Source organism: Lithohypha guttulata, assembly GCF_036872675.1.
Source record: "Lithohypha guttulata strain CCFEE 5908 chromosome Unknown scaffold_5, whole genome shotgun sequence".
In the NCBI taxonomy this organism is placed as follows: domain Eukaryota; kingdom Fungi; phylum Ascomycota; class Eurotiomycetes; order Chaetothyriales; family Trichomeriaceae; genus Lithohypha; species Lithohypha guttulata.
Window position 1 is genome coordinate 2,263,329 of NW_027042754.1, and position 25,253 is coordinate 2,288,581.

Below are 25,253 nucleotides of genomic sequence, written 5' to 3' on the forward strand. Positions count from 1 at the left end.
TGAATGCCCTGCATCGCAAATCACAACTCAAGAAGTCTCTTGCCATGAACAGCTACTTGAGTCTCATGCTTCAACGACTCTTTCGTGTCCTGGGCATTAGCTATCCCTTCTTGAACTCTCTTTTGCAGATCCTGTGCGCCCTCCTTAGCCATGTGAGCACCCTCCTTGGCCAGTTTCTGCAAATCCTGGGCACTCTCTTTCACCTTCTCATTCAGCTTTTGCGTACCCTCTTCGATCCGATGTTCCAAGATATCTGCAGCTTCCTTCAATTTCTGTTCCGCGACATGTGCTTGCTCTTTGACCCTCTGCTGCAGCTCCTGCGCGCGTTCTGTATTTTTGACTTTGTTGAATGTATTGCCTATCCTGTCCTCAATCCTGAGTCTCGTAGCCTCCAAATCCCACCCCTGAGCCCTTCGCACAAACTCCTCGATCCCCCTATTCCACCTATCCTTGATTTGCTCTTCGAGTCCGGCTTTCTCGACACGATATGCTGGTGGTTCGTACTCTGGTTCAGCTGGATCTAAACTCGAGTTCAGGAGTTTGGCTTGCTGTCGTAGAAGAAGTGACTGATGTGTTCTGTTGGATCTGTGTACATATACCGAAAGATAGATGAGAGAGTACGTCAATGTCAGACCTCCTAGGAAGCCCGTAGTGAAGCCCATAGCGTGGAAGACGGTTGTTCAAGTAGGAAGATACACAATGGATTATAGCTGCGACTTGCACCTCCAAAGACTGTGTTCGTCCGGAGAAAAGACGAGCGGTGTGGACTGCGACTCAGCGGAATGCTTGAATGGAGCGTCAAGTTTGGCGGGTCGCGATATCATGAATCTGCCTCTCAGAAGCTCGAAGCTCAGCAAGACAGCATTTGCGTACGAATGCGGGTACGTTGATAAGACTCCACCTCCAACTAGCCGCACCTTCCAAGTTGGAATCTTCACCCCAGGTACCACGTGCGTACATTGTTCTCTGTCTATACCTCGAACTTATACTGTTCCTAGCTAAATTTGCCATATACCCCTCAAGTCAATGCAGATAACTATCACGCGCAATTTACTGACCGGCTGCTATAAACATGAGTCGCTCATTCGACACCTACTTCTATGACCCTCGGTGAGACTCAAATCGTTCGCTCCAATACGTGTATTGCGCACAAATTACATCTCGTTGCACTGCCGAAATGCCTATTGCAACCTCCTTTTTGTCTTCAACCGAGACCGTGCTACTCAACGCTTTGTGACCTTTGTTCCAGCTCTGTGAACGACGAGTGCAGCGTCAAGATGACCAAGTCTTTCTTTGTATCCTTATGTACTAGTGAGGTACAATGTACCGTCTCTCGCTTGCGGTCACTGCGCATGTGCTCTGTACCTCCATACCCCTATCACCTACATACTTCACAAGTATGAACGAAACGCATTAACTCTGGTCAAAAACGACAATATGGCCGCGAGTATTGGAATAAAACGACCACGAGACGACGATTTTGAAGTTCCTAACCTCAAGGTCCGAAGGCGTGCCACCGGGGCTCCGCAAACTGTCAGAGATATCCCTGGACACCTCTGGGACGCTCTCCTCAATTTAAACCTCGTACATTTTCTGCGAGGAGTAGCATGGGAGGGTTTCGACGAACACAAAGGTGAGGACTGGGAAGTCTGGCGCTACCTGGGCGCAGGTGGCTTCGGTTCCGCTGCTATGTGGGTCAGACATGGCGAGAACGGGAAGCTTCTCGACGAAGTTGTCATCAAATCGCAGAGGCTTGATAGAGGGGACGCCTCGAACAAGTGGATTCTCAACGGACGTCATGATGCGGCACTTTCGAGTGAAGCTGTTTTGCAATCCTTCCTCAACCGATTCGAATCTGAAAGTGGGTTGCACCTCCAGCATATGGTCCTGTATAGCTATAACTCATCGGTCCGCTGACTAATTCATTGTGTTGCGCAGATATTGTTCATCTGCGTGGGTTTAAAGGCTATGGTTCCCAAGTTGTCGACAACGTCGACAATACCACTCCGACGAGAGAATGGCGCCTTTACCTCGAGTACGCCCCTCATGGCGACCTCTCAACTCTCAGAAAAAGGTACAAAGCTTTCAAAATGTACTTTCCCGAAGCTTTCCTTTGGCACGTTTTCCACTCTTTAGCAAAGGCTGCCGAGCAGATGGGACCTTACAGTGGAATTCCAGACGAGCTTCGCAATGTCACTGATGACTTGGACGCCCATCAATACTTAGACTATCTACTGCATCTGGATATAAAGTTGGACAATATCTTTCTTGGCTATCAAGAGCCGTATGCGAACTCGAGAACGACCGGCGGCGTTCAAGGGACAGAACATCGTGACCAAGTGCCAGAACGTCGCGAGCAAGGGCCAGAACACCACCAGAAAGACAATCCGTTGCCGCTTCCCTATCCTGCGGTAAAGTTAGGGGTGAGTTCAGTTCGAGCAAAGCACGTTTGGACGCCACCACACCCTCCACATCTGCCATAGGCCAGCTTTTACTGACTACTGCAGGACTTCGGTTGCGCTGAACTGACTTCCCGGAGCGACTTTGAGAACCCAAGAGTCTTGAGTGGAGGCACGAGGCACTGGCGACCGCCGGTACTAGCTCTGTTTCTGCCACCGTAATAAGCACTGATTCGTGTACAGGAACAACATACGAGAAGTCATTTATATCAGAGCTACGATGGACATTATGGCAAAGCGTGGGGAGCAGATGATGCTCCAAACGGGGTGGCTCAACCAAAGTTGACCGAAAAGATGACCATCTGGAGCATCGGAAAGGTGTTATTCGATCTTTCTTGCTTAGGAGATGCTAAACATTTCGACGCTTTGAAAGCCAAGACCGCAGAAGAATACAAGAATAACGGAGACTCTACCATAAGGGATTGGCATCGTGATCCATTTGCGTATGACCATCTCATGCTTGTCTCGTCTGATCCTCTTAAGCTGAGATCTCCTTACACCCAGGAACTCACCAATCTCATCCGCAGCTGTATGCACGTTATACCAGCGCAAAGGCCAAGTGTAAGGGCGCTGGTGTACAGAACGAGTCAACATCTCCGAGCAGCTCTCAGCAAGTCGGGTCCAGTTGAGAACGAGGGTTCGGTAGCGCATCAATACTTGTACTTCCGCGGCAACGAGATCAACCACAGACCTGATAGCAAGCGGAATTGCTATCATATCTTGGAAGCGTGGGAGTATGCAGACATCGTTCAAGATCCTGCGAAGAATGATCCAAATCGGGGTCGACTCAATGCTTCTTACGACCAACAGCTTCTGAATCCATTGCAGATTCAGAATCTTAGTAATTCCAATAATCGCAAACTTCGTGTCATTAATGAACAGAAGAGAGTAAAAGAGAGAGGAAGGCAGGTCGATATGGTGCGGGGACAGGCTCACGCGACTCGGCGGGACGGTCGTGTTCATTTCATTGCTCCTGATCCACCTCGAATCGATCATTATTCGCCCCCAGGTAGCGGCGGCGAGGACGACGACGACGGACGTGATGAACGTGGTCGTAGAAGCCATCGTGGTCCCCCTACACAGATGAATCCAAACCATTACGGAGATAACTTGTCTAAATTACCCTTGGCGCCTCTAATTCAGCGACCTTTACGACCACTCTCACCTCACGCCATGTACATTGCGACTCATCTACCCCAAAACCATCGTTTCGATGGGCACTCTGAAGAAGTTCGGGAGAATGCAGAGCGAGAGTGGAAAGCGCTTCGATACGATCAAATGGCAGATCTTGAAGACCAGTATGATGAGCAGATGCGCGTCTATCGCGGAGCAATGGAACTTTGGCAGCACTATCAGAATCGACCACAGGAAGTACCTATACCCAGCCGCTCAGCTCCTAGCACGGTGCCTTCGGCGCGAGAAATCTTCGTACGTGAAAATAAACCTATCGCTGGCCAGACGGACGTGCATAGACCAGTAGCACGCGGGGGTTGGAACATGCTCCGGCGAGGCGATCGCGATAGGTATCAAGCGATCCATGACGAACAGCAAGCAGCGGCGACAGCTTTGGAGCAGGAGTGGGACGCCAGGCGAGCCTACGAGATATCATGGGCCGCGTGGCAACAGGAACGGCACAGCATACAGGAAGAACCCGCGAAAACTTATCTTCACTCACGTTCAAGTTTAGCCCCTCCACCAGATCTAATGCCACCAGTGAGTCCTTTCAGCAATTTCAGAGCTTGGAAATGGAGAAATCGTGGTCAAGGTCCTCAGCACGCAGACCCGAGCGACAGGAATTTCGACGATGAGCTTCAGAATGCTTGGGCAATGACGGAGGCACAGCAGCCACAACGTGTGGCACGATTATACCAGCAATACTACGACCTCATGCGACGTTGGTCAAAACGGACTGGTCTCTTTCCCGCTAGATCTTTTCCTGCTCCAGGAGACCGACCTCGACTCGCTCAACCTCAGCATGATTCGGCTCAGGATACCCAAAGTCAACGTGAATCATCGTTGAACACGCAGTCGTCATTCAACGTGCCGCCATTGTCGGAACCCCGTTCCGAACACGGGCCTAACGATACTTCATATCCTCTAGTAGAGTCTTCATCATCGGCGCCGCTTCGGCCAAGAGGGCAGCAGCAGCTCTATCGTGGCGCAGACGTAGTAATGCCAGAGTCTCCGTTGGCAAACAGGGTTCCTCGTCCAAGAAGGGCCGTACAGCAGCCGCCGCTGCCACCGCTGCCACCGCCGCCACCACCCGAGGCTCCTGTGGCGCCTGCCCCACCACCACAAGTACAAGTCGCTGTACCACCTTCACCACAGCCTAGTCAAAGACCAGCAGCACGGCCAAGACGTCGGAGAAGAAATGAAGTGGAGAGATTGCAGGTTGAGGCAGGAAGCTTTCTGAGAAGGAGACCTGGCAGACTGGCGACGCCGTGAGACTAGTTTAGGGCGACTGAATTGTGTTTATATTGTTTTCCTTAGATTGTAGCAGCAAGGTTCTTGATAATTAGTACGTATGTTGTGGTTGGTTATTAATTTTATCGATCTTCCTATATGTTTTAATCACAGACCAACTCCCCCTGCTCTCTTCACTACTCCACACCCCGCCTCTCCACACACATACAACCATACTCTTCCTATCTCAATTCCACCTTCACCTTCACCTACATCACATCCACCCTACCTAATACTCCATTGCCTGAAGCCCCGCAACCCCAAAATGTATCAGCGCACACATAATCCCCAGCACCGCACCAACAGGCGTAACACCCCTAACCACACCCCTATAAAATGGCTTGTCCTCAAACCACTCAACCCTGCCAACTACTACAGGAACACATAGAACTGACAGACTTCCTATTGGTAATTGTACGTACTGAACCACCTCAGCCATGCGAATCCAGTTTTGCCAGAAGGTGTTTTGGAATTCGAGCCAGAGGGGGTCACGGGAGGCGTGGAGTAAAGTGTCGCAGATGAGGTAGACGTGGAAGATGGAGATGGGGAACCAGACGGCTACGAGCCAGCGGGCTCGGTAGAGGGCTTTCGTGAATTTTGGATTTAGGGTTAGTTGGGATTGAGGGATGGGCCGGGTTGGGTGGTTTCTGGCGTGGTTGATGCAATGTTGTTGGCACCTTTGCTGGCAAGGCTGCTCTTCTGCGACGAGAGTGTTTTGTGAAGTAGCGCGTAGTCGAGCTGCTCGTTCTAGGATGTTCAGGTTCTCGTTCTGGGAGTGGTCGTTGGGTTGTTGTTGGGATTGAACTCGTTCCTGTTTCGAGAGAGCATTTTGAGCTTCGATGTCCTCATTGTAACGGCCCCGACGTGCAATGTTTGGTTTCTGCTGAATTTGTGCCGCGGTCAAAGCTGCTAGGCCGTCTGCTTGAGATTCTGTGCTGATGTTGGCGTTGGCTTCAGTGCTGGAATAGGATGGAACTTTCTCCGAGATAGCATCATAGGAGGGAAGATGGCTGCAGTCTGAGTCTGCATTTGTAACAGGTGAGGAATGGGTTTGAGGCGTCATTGTGATTTGTTGGGTTGTGCTGCTATAGGCTCTAAGAGTCGAGAGAAGATGGCACACACAGAACACAGATGCTTGGGTCCGCAAAGATGCAGAAGTGGGAGTATTTGTATCTTGTGTTCCATTGTGCGAAAGTCAGGTTGTGGTACTCCTGATAGCAACTTCTATGATGTTACCACATGCTGAAACGTATGTTAGTAAAGTGAGCAGGCTTGCAATTGGAAAACCATAATCGATGAATACCACCAGTGTGATGCGAGGTAACGACAAGCCTCACGCTAGAGTCCATGACTTGCACCTTGTTTCAGCTAGAAAGCATGTACTGTGAATCGACATAACTAAATCTGCTCAACAGTATCGTGCCAAGCACCGAAGAAATATGTGATTGCTGTTGCGTGTACGGCATACCTGGCCCAATGGATGACTTTTGTGTCTGCTATGTCACAAGGTTGTGTACTCGTGATGGAAGCCATGTATAACGCCTGCGACGACTGTGACAAAAATAGACTGGAATAACACACAAAGGAAAGTTGCACTTCGAATATTGCGAGAGAATCCTAGTCAGACAATATTCAATGTCTGACGGGGACGAAACGCACCCCTCGCCCCGACAAGCTTTTTAGGAGTGAGATGCGGGTAATGGCTTCGCTGGAGCCAGATCAGCTTCCAAAGGCAGATTGCTTGTCTTCATGCTCCGAGAACCAGAAAGCAAAGGTATCGTTCTCTCAAGAAGTCGGCAGGAAAGATCGACCGAGAATACTGGATGTCCACGATATTCTATAACGTCTCTTCCGTTGATTCTCATAATCAGTAGAACATGCACTTACATGTTGCATCGTACCGCTCATCGGTCCCTCGACCACTGCTATTGTACCACCTAAGCTTATACCATGTCCAGTGAAGTAATTCTGCCTCGGTAGTGTACAAACATTTGAAAGCACTTCTCTCTATCCTTTTAAGCCCCTGATCTCGGTGTCAATAATCAGGCAAAGTCGATGCGAGCAGACCACGTTAAGCTTCGTGTATGTTCACGAATACGGCAGTCGTACAACGATACTGATAGATCACACCGTAAGTGAATTGCTAGGCGCAGTCGTAGCGTCCCATGACGGAGGGAACGATCGCATCAGGAAATGCCAAACCGTCTTATTTCCAGCCGTCCAATCGCAGTAGGAGGAGGAGGTGCTTTGAGGTAACACGTCAAGTCAAATATATGATCTTGTATATCCAACCCATTCCAACGAATGTTACTTTTTACAGAACTTTGCCGACAAATTGCTCTTCCATTTTCCGAACCTCCCTCTTGAATATTTCCACTTCCTTCCAGCAGTTCAGAGACTGCCGGTCGTTCAACCTGAGACAACTGACGACTTCGTCCCTCGCATCAGTAACCTCCTTCGGAAGATCTTTTAGCACTTTCCGTTCACCTAGTGCTTTCTGTAGCTTTTGAATCTCTTCTTGTACTTTCTGACTGCTCGCGTTTTTGCGCGCTTTCTCCTGTTCTGTTTCCTTTTTAAAGAGGTCCTGGGGTGATATCTTTGGCAGCTTTACGGCGCCCGACGTTCGTTCGTGTTCTTCGCTTTTGTTTTTCGAGTCTCCTGAGAGTATCTTCTGTCGCGCGGCTTCTAATTTTGACTCTTTCTCGCCAGCCAACTTTTCAAGTTCTGCAGCTACTCTTTGCTGTATATGTAGATCTAACGACTTTGCTCGGGTTGAATTCGTCTATCAAATTGGTTAGTGGTACTCTGACGCCGGCGACAGTGTCGGGTACCTCGGATGATGCTTGTAAAGAGTCTATCAGTTCTTGAGAGAATTGTACAGGATTCTCGCTACAAACAGATCAGTCCAGTCCTGCCAACCAACTTTCAAGCTACGTGTTCCATCGCTGGTACTACCACGCCTGATAAACTATAAGGGGATTCATACCTCAAAAAGATTTGTTTAGAAGCATCTCCCTGCTTCGACGCGCCAGCACCCATGGTAGGTTTAGGCGCAAAGGTCTTGAAGTATGCTCTGGTGTGCTGTTAGGAGCCAAGGAACTCCAGCTGCAATATCTGTTCCTAGAGGAAGGCTATTGAATCCTGTATTGGTACTGTTTTGGGGGTATTCGCTACTGGGTGCAGCTCTCAGGAAACTTGTTGAACTTCGCGTCCGGAAAGTTCCTCCAGCGGAAGCAAGCAGCTAAGCTTCCGACCTTGGCAGGTACGAGAACCCTGAACAGGCTGGGAAGGTTTGACGACACTTACTTACGACGGTAACAGCACTACGTGAATCAGGAGTTGAACACAAGGACGGAGAAGGATAACAAGATTAGTAAGCACGCAGCAAATAGCTTTAACTATTGAGCAGGCCAGAGTATACGAGATGAACGATATTTATTTGGTTGACTACTCATAGCAGTCCCGTGTTGTGGTATATGATATGGCGGAGAAGTGGTGTATATATGAGATAGAGGTGAGCAGTCACATAAAGATAATATGCAGTGATTGAGTTGCACTTGTCCAATACTATCGGCCGATGATGCTTGTCTGTGCAATCCTTCTCCTTCGTCTGTGACGATCAGACTTCACTCGGTTGGTATTGAGTCCTGCTAGCATCTGATCGGTTAGCTTCCACATGGCTCGAGCTTATGACTGGTGGGTGGACTTTGAGTGTTCTTCCTCCCCATTCATCAGTACATTCTGGCATCTAGTATGCTAGATATGCAGCATAAGCCGCCTGTGCATCTTCATAATCAAGGGGAATGCCTTCGGCTTCGAGCTCCTGTTCGTACAAGATCTGGAATACCTCTCGGTGGGCACTCAGAGCGTCACTGAAGGGTGCCTGGCCAGGGTCCAGTTCGAGATTGTCGCAGGTGTAAAGAGCGAAATCGAGGTAACTCAGCGCCGTCTCGTAGTCCTCCAACGCTCGACTAACCTCAGCATCATCCATTGCCATGGTAATTGTATGGATGTCTGCTTCGAATTCGTCGGCATGGTCCGAAAAGCGAAGCTCGGGAAGACCAAATTCGTGGCGCATCTCATCTCGACTTGCCTCCGCACTGGATGTCGGGACGAAGGGGTTGGCGTCCAGGTCATGAGGCTCCGCAAATACTGGCAAGGTTCTTGTGAGGTGGTTGGATACAGGAGTTCTGAGACCGGCCAATAGGGGATTGCTGAAGTCGTCGTCCCCTTCGCCCTCTGCTGCATCCTCGAAATCAGAATCTATATCCATATCTGAGGAGTATACCTCTGGGCAGTGGCAGCGGCATGTGCAATGATATATCACTGTCCTTGGATTGAAACCATAATAATCAGGGTCTTCCGTTGGATCCAGTGGCGATCTGGTCATGCCGCAGAGAGAGCAGAAAGCGACATTGCCTTCCCGCAGCCAGTCGACGTATTCCGGCGTTGCCGTTCGTCTGCATTGTGCACATATAATAGCACCCTCTGTAACAGGTCGAGTGTTGCTGGCAGGAGTCTCCATAGATCTTGCTTCTGGAAACATGCGCCGGAGCTCTTCGTAGGACCGACCAGTCGACTCGTGGACACCTTCGAGTTCCCAAGGCTCAAGAGGGTTTCGAAGCTGCGCAGCTTCGATTCGGTCAACAGTGTTTTCCGAGTTGGGCAGAGACGATTCTGCTGGTAGTCTAACTTCGTGTACTCTCGCCACGAAGTTGTGGCCAGGAGCTTCATAATAGATGTTCCTTTCGTCATCTTGATCCTGGTTGCTTACGACATTAGTCTGCCAACCATATTTGCGAGCAAAGTGTTCTTCACCTGCTGCAGCGGGACCAACCAGCATCGTGGTGGTATCGTCTTCTTCTTCTTCTTCATAGGGTTCATAATCAGCATCGTTCACTTCATCCTCGTACGGAGCAGACTCACATATGTGGTAGCTGGAGGGTTGTCTGTTGCCCATGTTGAAAATTGTCCAGCGCAAGGACCTCAAACTGTACGGGGAGCGCTGTTGCTCTATGTTGGGTGTTAGGATGTTGTGTGTCAAGCAGGTTCAGCTAGTGCTTCTAGTCTGCCTTGTAGTGGTGGTTTCTCAAGGAGCAGGATCAAGAACTTTTAGCTTTGTGATTTCTACGCAACATGAAGTGCACTGCTTCATGATGGCGCTCGTAACCGCCATGCGGGCCAGTAGTAACTGTCGAATTTTCTCGCGTCAGGAGTAAGACAATAGAACATTGAAGTCTTGTCTTCATTGTGAAGTTTGACAATCGACGCGCAGTCACTGTCGGCACTGCCATTGTGTACACTTTAGTGCCAGGTTTCGAGTATCAAAGTCTGTCAATTCACGTCAGCTCCTTGCGTATTATCCAAGCACCGGATGGCTTGAGACGGTTGTAATATTGAGGTTGTAGCATGACCTGATTGAACGACTGCTTCTCATACCACATCAGAGCATCGTTGTTGCGCTCCCAGACGTGAGCATAAATGCTCCGTGGGCCGACCTCAGCCGTCCGAAGACTGTCGACAACAGTCTTCAAGAGTTCGGTAGCAAGACCAAGCCCCCTAAAAGGGGCCAGGAGTCCGAGAGCTTGGATATAGATCTGCTGATAACTGACATTCTCCTGGCTAGGATGAGACTCCAGACGGCAACGAATCCATCCGACAGGTTTTGAGTCGTAGAGAGCGACGAAAGCCAGAGTGGCATGCTTGTCAGGTTCAAGACACTCACTGTAGAACTTGTCTGAGTAACGCACGGGAAGAAGTGCAGCGGTGATTGTTTTCAAGCGCCCAATGTGCGACGGATATACCTTGGAGATGGCAGTTCGAGAGTCCTTGAGACATGTGGTAGAAGGCGTAGATGCAGAATCGCGTTTTGCTTCGCCGTGATCCTTTCTATCACTCTCACCCTCGCTTGGCTCCTGGCTGTCTGTGAGTGAATCTGCCTCTGTTTCCACCACCTGTACGTCGGTCTCAGCCTCCTTCACATGCAGAGCCATCAGCGCAGGACGAGGCTGGAGGAAGGTCAGTATTGAGCCTTGCTTCATGGTTGCAACTGCTGATATGTATATATAGATATGGTGTAGGGATAGTAAGAAGCAGCACGAAAAGTGGTGCTCAACTTGACGCGTCGCGGATCCCTGGAGTGAGTGATACTGGCGGGGGACTAAATTGGCGCCCGCGTACCCGACGCACAAGCTCGATGCGGCTGAAACTCTGGAGATGCAGCGCGTTCGCCTGATCACCTTCCACAGCAGTCTCCAATGACTGCGAAGTGCATTTTATTGTCCAACATTGTGCCCGAGCTGCAACAATCGTTACGATGTATTTCAGCTGAAAACATTATGCTTCGTCGATTGGCAGTTCAACTGGACTAATTCAGAGCCTGAAGGCGCCAAAGAGCTGCTGCATTTCGACGAGATGGCTTCTGGAACGACTGAATCGTTGACCTACGAGGATCATATAGCGACGATGGCGCGTTTGTTGGAGGCAGCCATTGAAGGAATCGTTCACGATATCGTGCTAGAAGTGCACAGGGAGGAAAAGATTGCTCGTATGCAGACAGCCGTTGTCGACCTGAATATCAGAGCTGAAAAATTGGGCAAAACCATCAGTGATTCTAATGTTGATGCTGAGCCAGTAGAAACAAAAGCAGCAGTAGCACACAATGGTCAGATTGCTCTTCGGGGCAACCCTTTGAAACAAGTCAAACACAGTCGTTGTCCGAATTGCAGAAAGTTACGGCTGTGGTATCCTCGTGTCGGCTTCAACTCCAAGCCTCCTCCCGATCCTACTGTCGAGTACTGCAAGACCGAACCTGTGATTATTCTTGATAAACATGATGTGCATGGGCAGAGGAAGAAGGGCGTGAAGATGAAGGGACAACCGAAAGGGAAGCTCAAAAACAACAAACTTAGAGATACATCCCCAGCCTCTAGTATAGGAGATCCATCCACGCCACAATCCTCCATGCCTGATGCCTTCGACTTTAAAGAGATAGACTACCCTGCTGCGAAGTGTCCAAACAGAAACTCACATCTAGGCGACCACTGGAAAGCAGTCAATTTGTTTGCAACACATCTGAACGGGAGTTGTTGGCTTAAGAGAGATCGTGCTGCGAAAGGAGAAGCAAATGCCAAGATGTCGGGAACGCCAAAAGATAGACGTGCGAATTCACCCAAGCCTGCTATTACCAATGGCGTGAAGAGGAAATCCGATGAGAAGGACTCAGATTCAGCTCCCAAGAAGAAACAGAAGTTGCTTGACATCAAGAAGCTTGACAAGAAACCTGCTCCTCAACCGAGTAAGCTTAGGGAACAATCCACCGCCGGAGATGACGACGATGGTTCAGTGAAAGGTGAAGGCGATACAATCCAGGTAACGCCTAAATCTGTACCCGAAGAGTCTGCTGGCAAGCTCAAGTTCAACAGTTCGGGAGTGGCTAGGAAGAAGCCGCCCAAGACAGGCAAGAAGTCATGACAAGGTGATAGTTGACTGCCTTCTTTGAGTCGAACGCAGCTTGGTCTACCTTCACTTCTTCAAAACCTGGATATCTGTAGTAAAGCATAAGAAAACTGATCCTGCCTATATGGTGACCCTATCAAAAGGAACACTTACATCGTTGGACATCGCCGCTGCTTCTCATATCCTCCAGAACGTTACTAGGCATGCTGAACTCCACAAATCTACCCGAAGGATTCTAACTTGAGCACATGCCGTTCCCCGCTTGAGATTCTGTCCTTTCCAGACCTTCACTGCCAGTGAAAACTGTTGTTTACCTCCCTCGCCACAACATACCGGTTTGACAATATGCTTGAAGATTCCAGTCTGGTACATGTCGCAAGCTGCTTCAACCTTTCAGAGCGTAAGTGTGCGGTCGACACCACCACATATCATCATGTCCTACGCACGTCCTGGCTTTCTTGCCTCGATTGTCGCTAGCGTCGACAAGGAGCCAGACTCAAGAGAAGTTGCAGCTGTATGTGCAGTGGTAGAGAAGCGGAAGCATGCTGATTTGGCAGCCGCGCGGCAACTTGAATGCCAGAAGAACAGAAATTTGGTCCATGTCGCCGAAGAAGAGGACGACGTTCGCGTTAGAGACCAAGACGCTGAAGTCGTTGAATCGCCAGACAACCCCGACGATCTAGATGTTCACTTTGAGACCCAAGCATTTGAGGGAAAGATAGCACCGTTGAACAAGCTCATTTAGAAAATGGGTCCTGGTGGAATGCGCCAGCAGTTCATTCGATCTATACCTCACTTCGCGCGCCTCAACGAGAAGACAAGAGACTTGCTACCACAATACATATTCCGTGTGGTACATTCGGAATCAGCTGGGAAAGTTTTCGAGAAGGATGGCATAACACATTTCGAGTCTCATGCTGTACACACACATGGTTCCTCCGCCTTTGACGCTTTCACGCAAGATGAGATTACAGATCAGCTTCGCGCTCATATATGTGGATGGACTTCGACTGGTGGACAGCCCTTCTCTAGCCATTTCATCTCAACGACGGACTCATTCGAGTGCGCACTAAACCGAGCTGAGAGACACGTGGTGAATAAAGGAACAGACATTACAATCTATGTGATCGACACCAACAGTCTACAGCAGCCAACTGTAGCCATTCTCATGTTTCTTGCTTTGCAGGCATGGAACGTCTCCTCGAAGTTGCCAGAATGGCGTAACGAATTGTACAGATACGGCTCTCTCACCGAGTGGCTGTTCTGGGACGAGATTGCTGCCAGCTGGGTTGATCGTATCGAATACCCGAAATTTGCTAACCCCAAACGAACATCTGATAATCGTTGGAAGCTCAGTCTTCGAGACGTAATTCCTGATGTCGTTGACGCGGCTCGTGGTGATGAGAATACAAAGAGAGGAGTGCCACGTACTATACTGCACGCAGCTCTTTACTCCACACAGCGAATGGAGGAGGAGAGACGTTATTTCGACCTCAGCGTCTTCGTGGGACGTTGTGGCCCCTTACCAGACGCGCCTGCTTCGGTCAAGAGAGATAAGAGAGCTAACATCAGTGCACAACATATCGAGGACGTTTGGACTTTGGCATCAGCGACCAATAGCAAGAATTTGGTGTTTATGTGGATTTTGTCATTGACAACTCAAAGATTCTACTTTGACAGCATCGTACGTGGAGTGGTGCAGTATCATCCGGAAGTGGTAGTAGACACTTTACATGTCATGTCTGGTGGCGAAGATGCTGGCGCAATGAAGACCTTGGTTTACTACATGCCTGGCCCTCACTGCTTCGGAAGGGTAGACGTCAACCAATACCAGAAGCTGATGGAGGCCTGCATTGTTCAGTGGGACTTGTTGCAAAAAGTGAACGCGACGTCATCTCACCGACCTGCTATCTACATTGCGACTGGACCAGCAAGACCACTTCGAAACCTGTTGCAATTGAAAGAGCTTGGACTCCTTGGGAAATGCCGAATCGAACCAATCCTCAAAGATCACGGTGTGACTGTCGGCCACCCAGACCTGAAGACAGTGGAAACTCGTGCTCGGCGGGTGCTTCAACGTGAGACTGATGAAGAGTTCCGTGCCCGACGTAGGGCAGATTATGGGGACAAGTTTTACCCACCTACCGAGAAGCCTCTGGTCACCACAAGAAGAGTGAAGGATCGTGGTCATCTACGTCGCTACGATAAGAAGGTCGCCACCGACTACAGCTGGGGCTTTAGCACCAACCAACAACCCACGTCAACGGCAGAAGCAGCACTAGGCGACAAGTCTGATGCATCTCAACTTCCGATTAAACGGGACGAGCGCAAATTATTGCTCGCGCAAGCTCGTCAACCCCCTACAGTTGGTAGCACAATTCTTTCTGCACTGACCGAGACGAAATCAATTACATCTGAGCTTTGAGAGAGGTAGAAAACTTGAAACAGCTAGAATGAGTGTTTTTGGGAACGATTTTCAGCTGAAAATATCAGGCCAGTTTGGCAGCAATCTTGCTGGAAATTTGAGTAGGCGCATTGGGGCGAAACCCAAGCCGTCAAAAGAGGGTAACAACAGCATACGTAAAGAACTGCAGAGTTTTGCGGAGGTCTGCGAGAGCTTGCAGCAATTTTGGCACCTCTGCGAATATTTGCAGAATAACGTGGGTGACCATGGAATACTGCGAAAAGACACAGAATACTGCCAGTAGTTCCAAGCTAGTTTGCGTGACGCACGCGAGGTCAATATCTCGTAAAAGCGTAAACAAGTACTTCTCAGTTAATCTTGAAGCATTTCCGAGCATGTTCGCAATCCCTCGTGAACGAATGTGAATAACCATGATCGTTCGTATGATGCGAATAAGGTTAATCTATTGTGCGTATTCTGCTCTATTCTCCCCCAGTCACGACTGAGGGAGATTAGTCAAATTGAGACTTCGAGTCTGCGAAACAGTGACACACATGCTGATACAGGGACATTGTAGTAGAAGTCAAATTTCGTAACATCTCTGGGATGACCAGAATCTTTCTCGAACGAAAACACATGTATTCTTCTAATCTAATAATAACTTCTTCCCAGTGCCTAATCTACTCTTCATTCTCATGCAAAAATGCTACAGAGTAACAACTCGGATGGAAGCTCTCACAACTTGCTCTGTAAAGCCATTTGCGCCTTCCAACCGACTGCATATGGATGTCCCCTGCTCTTGCTCACCAAATGATCGATATCGCCCGAATTGACATACTCAGGACCGCAATCTTCGATCCTCGTCAATCCGCAATTCCTCATCGCAACCTCGAACTCATCCCTAATGATGTCAATCAGGTGCTCAACACCTTCTTGACCATAACCAGTCGCAAAAAGTACTGGCCGACCAAGACCGACACTGACAGCTCCCAAGCAGACGCATTTGAGAACATCTGTACCTCTCCTCACGCCACCATCAACTAGTATTGAGAAAGGCCTAGTCAATCCAGCTTTGACACTTGCTGAATTCGGGTGATGGTCTCGGATAATTTCTGGGAAGCGTGCATGAATTTCCAGCAACACCAGGATGGCAGGTGGGCTAGTGTCGAGATTTCGTCCACCGTGATTGCTAAGTACACAACCATCTAGACCAATGTCTAGAGCCATCTTGACGTCGTCTGCGCTCATGACACCCTTGGTAAGCATAGGCATGTCATAGCCAATCTCGCTCCTTAGCCAGCTTATGTAGTCCCAATTCAGGTCCGGATCGATGAAGCCAGCCATGAGTCGTCCGTAGCCACCACCCTTCTTGTCATTCTTTGGCTTGTTCTTCTGCATAGGATTTTCAATGCTCTCGTCTGCCTTGACTCGCTCATCGGCTTCACGTTTACCAGGTGCTGCTGCATCGACCGTGACCATAACAGCTGAAACATTCTTGTGTGATTTGATCTTCGCTAGAAGAGCGTTGGTCTTCTCCTTTCGCTTGTCCACGTATAGTTGAAATATGAAGGGATGATCCGATACTTCCGGTTGAGACACGATATCCGCTGCTGAATATGAGGCGTTGTTCGAGATCGATTGGATGATTTTGCGAGTCTTGCAAGCTCTTGCGATGGCGAGTTCGCCATCAGGATGTATCAAACGTGCCATAGCTGCAGGAGACACAAACAGGGGGAAACTGACTGATTTACCAAGGAGAGTAGTCCGTGTGTCAATAGTTGCCACTCTCCGCATCGTTCTCGGTCGAAATAGGATTCGTGAATATAGAGATGCGTTCAAGTCGCGCGTGACCAGGTCGTTCGAAGCCGAAGAATAAAATGCCCATGTCTTTGCAGTTGATGTATTGCGAGCCTGTATCTCAAAGTCATGAGCATTGATTATGCTGTCTAGAGGTGGTTTTTCGGAGGACGATTTTGGTGCAGCCTTCGGCGTCTCATCTGGTAATGGTTCCGACCATTCTTTCGTGACTGTTGACTGGTCGACGACGCCCTTGTTTGCGGAAGCAGACAGTCCATTCTTGATTATAGATGGGGCATGTATCTCATTGTATGCCGCTGTAGCATCTCTGCCGGCATACTTGTAGATTATGCCTGGTCCACCAGGATGCTCAGGAGCAAAACTTGTGATGTCCCATACTTGGCCGTCAACCACTATCCAGCAGTCATCACTTTGGTTGTGAGATTTTATTTCCGAGATGGAAATCTTGTTCTGGCTCATTTTAGTCGCGAGAAGGGGTATCTTGAGAAATTGATGATAATTCTCTTCCTGTGCCTACAGCGTTGAGCTTGGGGATTTTCTTATGTAGCTCGCGACGTCTTCCCGCGTCGTTACACGAATTACAAAATGGGGACGAAGCCATTTTGAAATGTCTTTGCTCGCACAAGAGCGTTTGTTGAAGGCGTTGGACTCGGAGGGTACACCGATTATGCGGAGAGGGAGGCTCTTGGAGGATGGAGAATCGATGTTACAACAGCCAAGCCTTCGCCACGGCACAATTAATACCGAAGCCTCTCCCATTTTGGAAGCGACGCTGAACGATGGGGTGAAGTTTGCGAACTCCGCAAGGGCTCGATACGAGTCGTCCAAGATCGTGGCTTCTATCTTTTCTGAAACGCAAGTTTCATGTTGAGAGTTACTTCCAGACCGACCATCCTGCTCGCCTCTCCAGGAAAACTGTTACTGCAAGCTGCGAGGGTCTCCAGTATGTACCTGTCTGTTAGGTCATGACATCACGTTGATAGCTGTGGCAGGAGTAGTGTTACCTGTAATATGGCATGATAGACACTTACATTCTGTCCAACGCCCGCAAAGGTCAGGAAGCATGGCGGAAAAGAGACCGCTAAGGTATGCCGATGTGTGTGAGGTTGCTGCGACAAGGTCAACATGTTAACATCAGCAGGTCGGTATCAATTTGGGAGACCCAGTCTTTCGAGGAATCTACCGCGAAAAGGTAGCACACGAGGATGATCTCGGCGATGTAATCCAGAGAGCTCTGAATATCGGCTGTACGAAGCTGATGATCACTGGATCCAACTTGGTAGAATCCAAGAATGCAATCGACATCGCAAAGCAATATCGTAAGTGAGGCACCTTCCACGCATGGTCTTCTCTAATCTGGCAGCGGGTATCTGCTTCGCGACAGTGGGTGTCCATCCTTGCTCGACTCAAGATTTCGAAAGCTACCCAGGTGGTTCCGAAAAATTCATGCAAGATTTACGCCAGTTAGCTCTCGATGCGAAGGCAAGTGGACATGCAGTCGCATTTGGTGAGATTGGGTTAGACTGGGACCGCCTATTTCTGTCACCCAAAGAGATACAACTCAAGTACTTCGAGGCGCAACTGGACCTTGCAATTGAGCTTCAGCTGCCGCTCTTCTTGCATATGCGAAACTGCAACGAGGAATTCACAGCTATCATCAAACCACGACTCGACAAACTGCCTAAACGAGGTCTCGTACATAGTTTCACTGGCACGGCAGACGAGATGCATAGCTTGTTAGAGTTGGGCTTTGACATCGGAGTCAATGGGTGCAGTATGAAAACGGAGGAGAACATTGCGGTGATCAAGCAAATACCCATGGAACGACTTCAAATCGAGACCGATGGACCATGGTGCGAGATTCGGCCATCCCATGCATCGTCTCAGTACTTGAAGGATGGTCCATCAATACCCAAAGCAGTCAAGAAAGAGAGATGGCAGAAAGAATACATGGTCAAGGGCCGAAATGAGCCTGCAACGATTCCTTTGGTAGCTCACGTTGTCGCCAAGGTCAAGGAAGCTACTATCGAGGACGTTTGCGAAGCGGCTTGGGAAAACTCAGTCCGGATGTTTGGACTAGGCGAAGTCGCTCCCTGAAGTCGCTGACAAACCTATGCTGCCCCTAATGTCCACCGTGGATGTACACAGAACAACAGATTTGTTACGACGTTAGCCTTGTTCGTGCTGGCCGCGTCTATGCAGCCTCAGCACCTGTAGCTGGAAGCTACCGCACGTCAAGACCTTTGCAACGCTCAAGGCTGCGACAAGTTCAGCGGAAAAGGTTCTGTTTAGGATCTACGCCATGTGTCTCTCGTCCTGCTGAGTATGCTTCATTCGCTAGTCCGAGCAAACGAGGATGTCATACTCATGAGGGATCAATTTGCCGGCACTGAATGATCCGAAATGCGTCAGTGACTAGGAGCGATGCCGTGGTTGTTATAGTCTTATCTGGGAAGAGGGCCAAGGCTCGAACCTGTTTGTTTGTGATTACTGTGACTCACGTCTTTGCGATTGAGACTGAGGCAAACAACGCATTGGGCAACGGCTTACAGCACTGGGGCGTTGGTCATCACTCATAGTCTTATTGACTACTAAATCGGTGCTTGCAATCGATCACTCCTAGTGCTGGCATCCACTGGCATGCAATTGGTGACGTAGAGCTAGTGTTCAAAGTCAGTTTCAAGTGACCGGCATGCTATGCACTGACCCATGAAATAGCGGCTTTCCGATCACTCGACTCATTCTGCTGATTGTTCAACACTCAGTTCCACACGAATAAAAATCATGTTTGCACAACCTCAGGTGCTGTGTAACACATACTGGATACCAATACGCAACCAATCGCATACCCTTACGGATTACGACTCGCATGAACGCCTGTGCTTAAAGTACGCGTCTAGGCCACTACAAAGCTTACGATTCGGTTGCTATGCTTGTGTGCACATTTTCACGATGTCAAACTCAACCTGGGTTTCTTCGGCAAGAGCACATTTTTACGGAATAATAAGTTTTACGTGTCGTGTTTTCTTTATGCTCATCAAGGCTTAGCTCCTACCAGTCTCTTTCTTTGGCGCCTTCCGTTCATTGACGATTTGGCTCCAGCGCACAATTTTTGGCGGTTCTTGCCGACGACTTTCACAGACTGCCACAAACGATCACGTTCACATATTGTCACTTCTCGCATTATTACAAACACGATTAACGCGATACTATCAACCTTCAATTCTGACGTTGGGCCTCTCTGCTGCAGAATCAACACATCAGACCTTCAGCATGCCACCATTATCGAAAATGCCTGCCTCAAGTCATCCTGTGTTACGATAGCCTGGAGAACTTGTAGCCATACTTTTGTCCCCCAGTCCAATCGTTGTTCCAACAATTATTCCTGGTACATAACCACGAACTCGCTGCCGGTAGCTATTCTGCAATATGGAGTAGTTCTGGGAAAGGACGTCAACGTCTGGTCCGACAGGTCCTCCTTGATTAGTGCTGCCTGAACCACTGTCTTGATATCCTGCTCAGGGACAGGTCCTCAAGCCGTGTATCTATATCTATCGAGATTCTCAACCTCTCAATACAGCCTGCCACAACCTTCGAACCAAGTCGGTATACAGGCTCCCAATAAAGATCACATGGAATTTGGGTGTGAACATCCTGAGTATAAGGCAACCAACATGGCTCCTGTTCGTCCCCATGGCTGGGCTGACTCAGATCAAATTGCCAAGGCCCTGTGTGCTCTCGAGACCCCAACCGAATATTCTTCCAAAACCATCAACCTCGATCAGTCACATCCGCCTACCCCTGACGGTACTGGACGCCCTACCAATTTTCAGACAGTTGCTCCAGGCATCTACCGATCCAGCTATCCTCAATTTGTCCATTTCGAGAAGCTAGAGGATCTTGAGTTGAAAACGATCATTACGTTCGTACCGGCACCGCTGGAGCTGGACTACAGTAACTTCATCTCCACGTCGGGCATCATCCACCACCAAATACCAATTCTCGCGAACAAGAAGGCTGACGTTTTCACCTCAGCTGACATTGTTCATCAAGTATTAGAGCTTATGCTTGATCCTAACAACTATCCAATGCTCATTCATTGTAACAAAGGCAAACACAGGACGGGATGTATGACCGCCTGCTTTCGTAAAGTTTGCGGCTGGACAGATGAGGCTGCTCTTGAAGAATATGTCAAATACTCCACGCCTAAAGACAGAGAATTTGACAAGGCTTTCATCAAACGCTTCGATCCAGCGCCTCTTAAACCTCTTGCTCTCGAGCGTGGATACGTTGGAGGTGTCTACAAACAGCCTATCGGTGATACGCAAATATCTGAACGGTCAACGATGACGGTTTACACGAACAACAGCGTCTCGACATACGAAAATGACGACGGAGATGTGCAGCACGAGTATCAGGACCGTGTGCGCAAACGGAACAACGAAATAATGGAATCTACATGGTTGTGGAGTCATCGATAGTGCTCAAGATGGCGCATTACAGGTCGGAGGTGTTCTTTGTGTGGGCGTTTACCGGGTTACGTTATTACTGGGTTTGTTCGGTTCGCCGACGCTAAGCTAAACGGCGCAGGGGATCGGGGGATGTTGCTGAATGTTAGAAAGGCCTAACCACAGGCTATAAATAGTGGTTGACGTCTATTATTGAGCATCGTACGAAGGGACATGTCACGAAGCGATGGCACTGAACAAGCAAATTCATGCATAGCTCGGGTATCTACAAATATTAGTAACATCAGAAGCCTACCTTCCTTCGCCTTCGTGAGCTGCCTGTACTACTAGTGAGTGTGTCTAGCTAAGAACTGACTCGCAAGCAACCAAGACGGCTCGACACGGGCGTGCACCAGTCCTTGAAAGTGCCGAAGCCTTGATGCCTGCAAAGTGCTGCAACCTCTCAATCGCAACCGAAAAATCCTCGTCACCACGATGTACGATCTCACAGAGATCTAGTGACACACAGGCAATTGATCTTGACATCGTATGTTCTTTGACGTGACTCTGTGCCCCCAGGACCTTATGACCATCTAAATTCTCGTGCATTTGCAAATCTAACGCATCACTTAACCTGTGCCCAGCGCTCGCAGTATCAGTCTGATATTGTTTATTATCAGGATTTCATCCATTGTCCGCGAAATGTCGTCCAACGTTGGCCTTTCCACCCCTCGCGGCTCCGGTACATCGGGCTACGTTCAGCGCAACCTCTCTGTCCTCAAGCCCCGCGCAACAGGCTATGGCCAGCCCTACAGCCTCAACGATTCCGCTCGTCCACCTAAAATTAGGAAACCAGACGAAGACATCCTACGACATGATCGATTGCGCGAAATAGAAGTCAAGGTCATGGAGCTGCAGGACAGGCTTGAGGACGAGGGCAAGCTAGACGATGACGAGATAGAGGAAGAATGTGAGAAGATGAGGAAGACGTTGGTGGAAGAGATGGAGAAAGGTAGGGGCAGTTCGAAGAAAGGAGGGAAGACGAAGACTTATCAGGTACATGAGTTGGCGGAGGCTAAAGCTCGTGAGAGTGAGAAGCTGAGGCGTGCCCTTGGATTGAGGGCTGATCATGTGAAAGAGGGAGAAGAGAGCGAGCATCCTATGGCGCGACAAGAAAGAAGAAACCGGGAGGCTAATGTGGAGAGGGCCAGGAGAGAAGAACAAGACGAGGAGGAAAAGAGGGGCGGTGATCCGGGGAGAGATGATGATCGAAGGAGAAGACGTTACAGCGACGACTGAAAAGGCTTATTTCTAGGCAACTTGAGTCGCACGAATCACGATCACAAGGAGCTGCGAAGATCCTCATCAGAATACAGTGGCATGATCGATGATGTTCCTCAGGATCAAATTCTGGCTTGTACCAACTTTTGTCACCTCCACGATGCTTACTGCACAATTTACCCAGCGCTGAACTTGGCAAACAATTTCCTAGCCCATGACCAGATAGGGTAACACCAGAGCAGAAAGGCACTACACTGATTAGATTGCTAAAGCTGACAGTGTTGGGTTTCTGACGTTCATTCTTACTGTCGTCGAGCAAGATCCTCAAATCCGAAATCTGCAACGCAATCGAGGGTATGCAAGACACAGGAGTCTTCGTTATACGCGGCTCTTGTGCTGCAAGCGATATTGCCTATGTCGAGAACGGGAATCCTCCAGTCGCCTCATCTTTTCTCTCAACTCACCCGTTGATACGCTATGTCTCTCGCACCCATACAACCGACTGTCACCTTACTAAAGCCCTCGAAACGGCGGCCATCAAAAGCGACTGTCCAATATCCCGGTACAGGCGCATCAAGACTTCTGAAACAAGCAAGCCACCACACGTCCTCACCAAGACGTTGCATCACATGCATCGGCCCTTTCCCCAGATAGCCATCGAAAGCACCGTACAGCATAGCGCCACTACCACTAACAAGGAGTGTCGAGTCGATCTCTTTGCTATAATACCTGCCCACAAACTCTTGAGCATCAGTGGATGCTGGTACTGCCCTAAGTGGTCGAGCAGTAAACCTGCGATTCTCGAATGGTCGAACGACTGATAGACCATTACTACCGAAGCGAACTTGCATGAAATTTCCTTTTGCTTCATTCTCGTTCAATATTTCAAGGGTCTCGTGGTGACCGTCGTAGTTGACTATGACTTGGCCTGGTTTGTCCTGCTTCACTACTACTGCAAGCTTGGTCCCTTCGTCCAGGTAGCTGCTGGTCCACTTCACTTCTACTCTTGTTTCTGCAGGCTTATCGTTTGCAACCTGGAGCTTCTCGATTGACGGCGTGTCCTTGAGAATCTTCTTGAAAGTATAGCTTGCGACAACGGTCGTATCGATGTGGCTGTTGAGCAGGACGATGACAGATGTTCGCTCGCTAGGCATATATGAACGGCGCAATCGGAAACCAGCCAGACCACCACTATGTTCTACCACTTTGACTCCCTCTACTTCGCGGTGGAAGAGGCCATTGCTGTAGTGAGCAGATGAACCATCGATATACGTCGGATCTGTGGCAATTTTGAAGTACGCACTATTTTCATCAGTCGAAGAACGATGGATATACTTCTCGTAGGCTATCATATCATCAAGGCTTGCCGACACACCCGCATCTCCAGCCCATTCGATCCGATTCGTGTACGGAATATAGCCTGTCTCCTCGCTACCCTCATAGCCTACAATAGGCGATGGAATGCGGGCCATGTCCGCGCGAAGTCCGGCACTTTTCATTCCAGCAGGTTTGAACAGTAATGACTGAAGCAGATCGTTCAGTGTTTGGCCCGTCACTTTCTCTATAGCTAGACCAACGACCATGAAATTCGTATTCGAATAGGAAAACTGCGTGCCCGGGGCGAAATGAAAACTACCAAGCCGTTTGAGTGCTTCTGGAGCATCTTGATAAATCGAAAAGCGATCTTGCGGTCTCGCACCCCAGAGCACTGACAGTATCCAGTAGTCACGTAGACCAGATTGCATGCCGACCAGACGTTCAAGTGTAAGATCTTCATTAGTGCTTATGGAATCTGGCAACATCTCACGTACAGTCTGTAAGACTGCTTGTTCGAATTGCGCGCCGCGTTCTGTTATCAGCTCTGTGAGCACTAGGCAGACCATTCTGCGAGGTATTAGCAAGAATGACTTACCATGTCGCCGTGGCTAGTAGTAATTCGACGCACTGTTTAGAGATCGAACAGATAGGAAATATGGTCTGAGGCGTGATTGGTTCTCTTGTATCGATATTGGCATAACCCCAGACGTGCTTTGCTGCAAGCTCGCCGTCTTTGATGATGGCCATCGCGGCACCAGGCACACGAAAGGCTGTTGGTACATCGTGCGATAGTATGCGAGCATAGTCAGTGGATGTTGCCATCTTCTAGTACGCTTCCGCGGACATTGGCTATAAGCAGGAAATCAATTGTACAAGGCGAGAGAGGATAGATTACATGCCAGATTTTAACGATGAGTAATCAAGCTTGGGTCTATTGAATACAGTGGATTGCTGGCATGTTTGAAGTCTCCTGTCCACCAACAACTGCTTCCGATAAGCGGAATGGCTCGTCGTCGCATCTGATTTCTCGATCAGTACCGTCGCTAGCAGGGACGAATGACTATCTCCTGTTCTGTATTGTGGAATTGCCGATGAAGCATTTCCTTACTAGGTGACAAAGAGGTTAATCGAACAGATCTGATACGTCCGAAAGCGGTCTAGCGTATACGTTACCCAGCATCCCAGCAAGCGATTGTAGACCAAGCTCTAGTGATAGGGAGTGAAGAGAGATACAGAGGGAGACAACGATGTCTCCATCTAGCACGAAGCGTATCGTGCATGGTGAACGCGACATCCATGGTCTCGCTTTCATTACCAACAATGACGTCCTACCAATGTTCAGATCCGCTGACAACGAACAGCTACATCCACTGCAGCCGCACCTCAAATACGTACCGAGCGTGAAACAATTGACCATGTGTGATTTGTAGAGCGTTTAAACAAGAGGGTCACAGAAGGAGCAAAAAAGTTTTACGTCGACTACTCAGAGCTGGCTCGTTTCTTGAATGACAAACTTAATTTGAAAACGCAGAACTTCAAGCCAGAATGGGGCGTACGTACGTTCACCCACACGCAGAATCTGACATCTTCAAAGACTCCAGATTA

The 25,253-nt window shown here is 49.1% G+C and overlaps 13 protein-coding genes across 13 annotated transcripts; 6 read left to right on the forward strand and 7 right to left on the reverse strand.

Moving 5' to 3' along the window:
- Window positions 1–20: 20 nt before the first annotated feature.
- On the reverse strand, window positions 21–662 carry LTR64_007306 (uncharacterized protein; the record flags this gene model as incomplete). Its single annotated transcript, XM_064901628.1, has 1 exon — window positions 21–662. One exon carries the CDS (start codon window positions 660–662, stop codon window positions 21–23), a length of 642 nt encoding a protein of 213 aa, XP_064752704.1.
- Window positions 663–1,437: 775 nt separating this feature from the next.
- On the forward strand, window positions 1,438–4,904 carry LTR64_007307 (uncharacterized protein; the record flags this gene model as incomplete). Its single annotated transcript, XM_064901629.1, has 4 exons — window positions 1,438–1,861; window positions 1,939–2,423; window positions 2,508–2,594; window positions 2,643–4,904. 4 exons carry the CDS (start codon window positions 1,438–1,440, stop codon window positions 4,902–4,904), a joined length of 3,258 nt encoding a protein of 1,085 aa, XP_064752705.1.
- A 247-nt stretch (window positions 4,905–5,151) lies between these two features.
- Window positions 5,152–5,985, reverse strand: LTR64_007308 (uncharacterized protein; the record flags this gene model as incomplete). Its single annotated transcript, XM_064901630.1, has 1 exon — window positions 5,152–5,985. The coding sequence occupies one exon, from the start codon at window positions 5,983–5,985 to the stop codon at window positions 5,152–5,154; it is 834 nt and encodes a 277-aa protein (XP_064752706.1).
- A 1,251-nt stretch (window positions 5,986–7,236) lies between these two features.
- On the reverse strand, window positions 7,237–7,961 carry LTR64_007309 (uncharacterized protein; the record flags this gene model as incomplete). The annotated part of the gene is made up of 3 exons (XM_064901631.1): window positions 7,237–7,704; window positions 7,754–7,811; window positions 7,909–7,961. 3 exons carry the CDS (start codon window positions 7,959–7,961, stop codon window positions 7,237–7,239), a joined length of 579 nt encoding a protein of 192 aa, XP_064752707.1.
- Window positions 7,962–8,670: 709 nt separating this feature from the next.
- On the reverse strand, window positions 8,671–9,882 carry LTR64_007310 (uncharacterized protein; the record flags this gene model as incomplete). The annotated part of the gene is made up of 1 exon (XM_064901632.1): window positions 8,671–9,882. One exon carries the CDS (start codon window positions 9,880–9,882, stop codon window positions 8,671–8,673), a length of 1,212 nt encoding a protein of 403 aa, XP_064752708.1.
- Window positions 9,883–10,261: 379 nt separating this feature from the next.
- On the reverse strand, window positions 10,262–10,963 carry LTR64_007311 (uncharacterized protein; the record flags this gene model as incomplete). The annotated part of the gene is made up of 1 exon (XM_064901633.1): window positions 10,262–10,963. One exon carries the CDS (start codon window positions 10,961–10,963, stop codon window positions 10,262–10,264), a length of 702 nt encoding a protein of 233 aa, XP_064752709.1.
- Window positions 10,964–11,336: 373 nt separating this feature from the next.
- Window positions 11,337–12,395, forward strand: LTR64_007312 (uncharacterized protein; the record flags this gene model as incomplete). The annotated part of the gene is made up of 1 exon (XM_064901634.1): window positions 11,337–12,395. One exon carries the CDS (start codon window positions 11,337–11,339, stop codon window positions 12,393–12,395), a length of 1,059 nt encoding a protein of 352 aa, XP_064752710.1.
- A 418-nt stretch (window positions 12,396–12,813) lies between these two features.
- Window positions 12,814–14,805, forward strand: LTR64_007313 (uncharacterized protein; the record flags this gene model as incomplete). The annotated part of the gene is made up of 2 exons (XM_064901635.1): window positions 12,814–13,065; window positions 13,126–14,805. 2 exons carry the CDS (start codon window positions 12,814–12,816, stop codon window positions 14,803–14,805), a joined length of 1,932 nt encoding a protein of 643 aa, XP_064752711.1.
- A 714-nt stretch (window positions 14,806–15,519) lies between these two features.
- Window positions 15,520–17,061, reverse strand: LTR64_007314 (uncharacterized protein; the record flags this gene model as incomplete). The annotated part of the gene is made up of 1 exon (XM_064901636.1): window positions 15,520–17,061. One exon carries the CDS (start codon window positions 17,059–17,061, stop codon window positions 15,520–15,522), a length of 1,542 nt encoding a protein of 513 aa, XP_064752712.1.
- A 799-nt stretch (window positions 17,062–17,860) lies between these two features.
- Window positions 17,861–18,699, forward strand: LTR64_007315 (uncharacterized protein; the record flags this gene model as incomplete). Its single annotated transcript, XM_064901637.1, has 2 exons — window positions 17,861–17,921; window positions 17,966–18,699. 2 exons carry the CDS (start codon window positions 17,861–17,863, stop codon window positions 18,697–18,699), a joined length of 795 nt encoding a protein of 264 aa, XP_064752713.1.
- Window positions 18,700–20,276: 1,577 nt separating this feature from the next.
- Window positions 20,277–21,083, forward strand: SIW14 (tyrosine-protein phosphatase siw14; the record flags this gene model as incomplete). The annotated part of the gene is made up of 1 exon (XM_064901638.1): window positions 20,277–21,083. One exon carries the CDS (start codon window positions 20,277–20,279, stop codon window positions 21,081–21,083), a length of 807 nt encoding a protein of 268 aa, XP_064752714.1.
- Window positions 21,084–21,752: 669 nt separating this feature from the next.
- LTR64_007317 (uncharacterized protein) lies at window positions 21,753–22,349 on the forward strand (the record flags this gene model as incomplete). Its single annotated transcript, XM_064901639.1, has 1 exon — window positions 21,753–22,349. The coding sequence occupies one exon, from the start codon at window positions 21,753–21,755 to the stop codon at window positions 22,347–22,349; it is 597 nt and encodes a 198-aa protein (XP_064752715.1).
- A 437-nt stretch (window positions 22,350–22,786) lies between these two features.
- On the reverse strand, window positions 22,787–24,395 carry LTR64_007318 (uncharacterized protein; the record flags this gene model as incomplete). The annotated part of the gene is made up of 2 exons (XM_064901640.1): window positions 22,787–24,215; window positions 24,277–24,395. The coding sequence occupies 2 exons, from the start codon at window positions 24,393–24,395 to the stop codon at window positions 22,787–22,789; spliced, it is 1,548 nt and encodes a 515-aa protein (XP_064752716.1).
- Window positions 24,396–25,253: the final 858 nt, after the last annotated feature.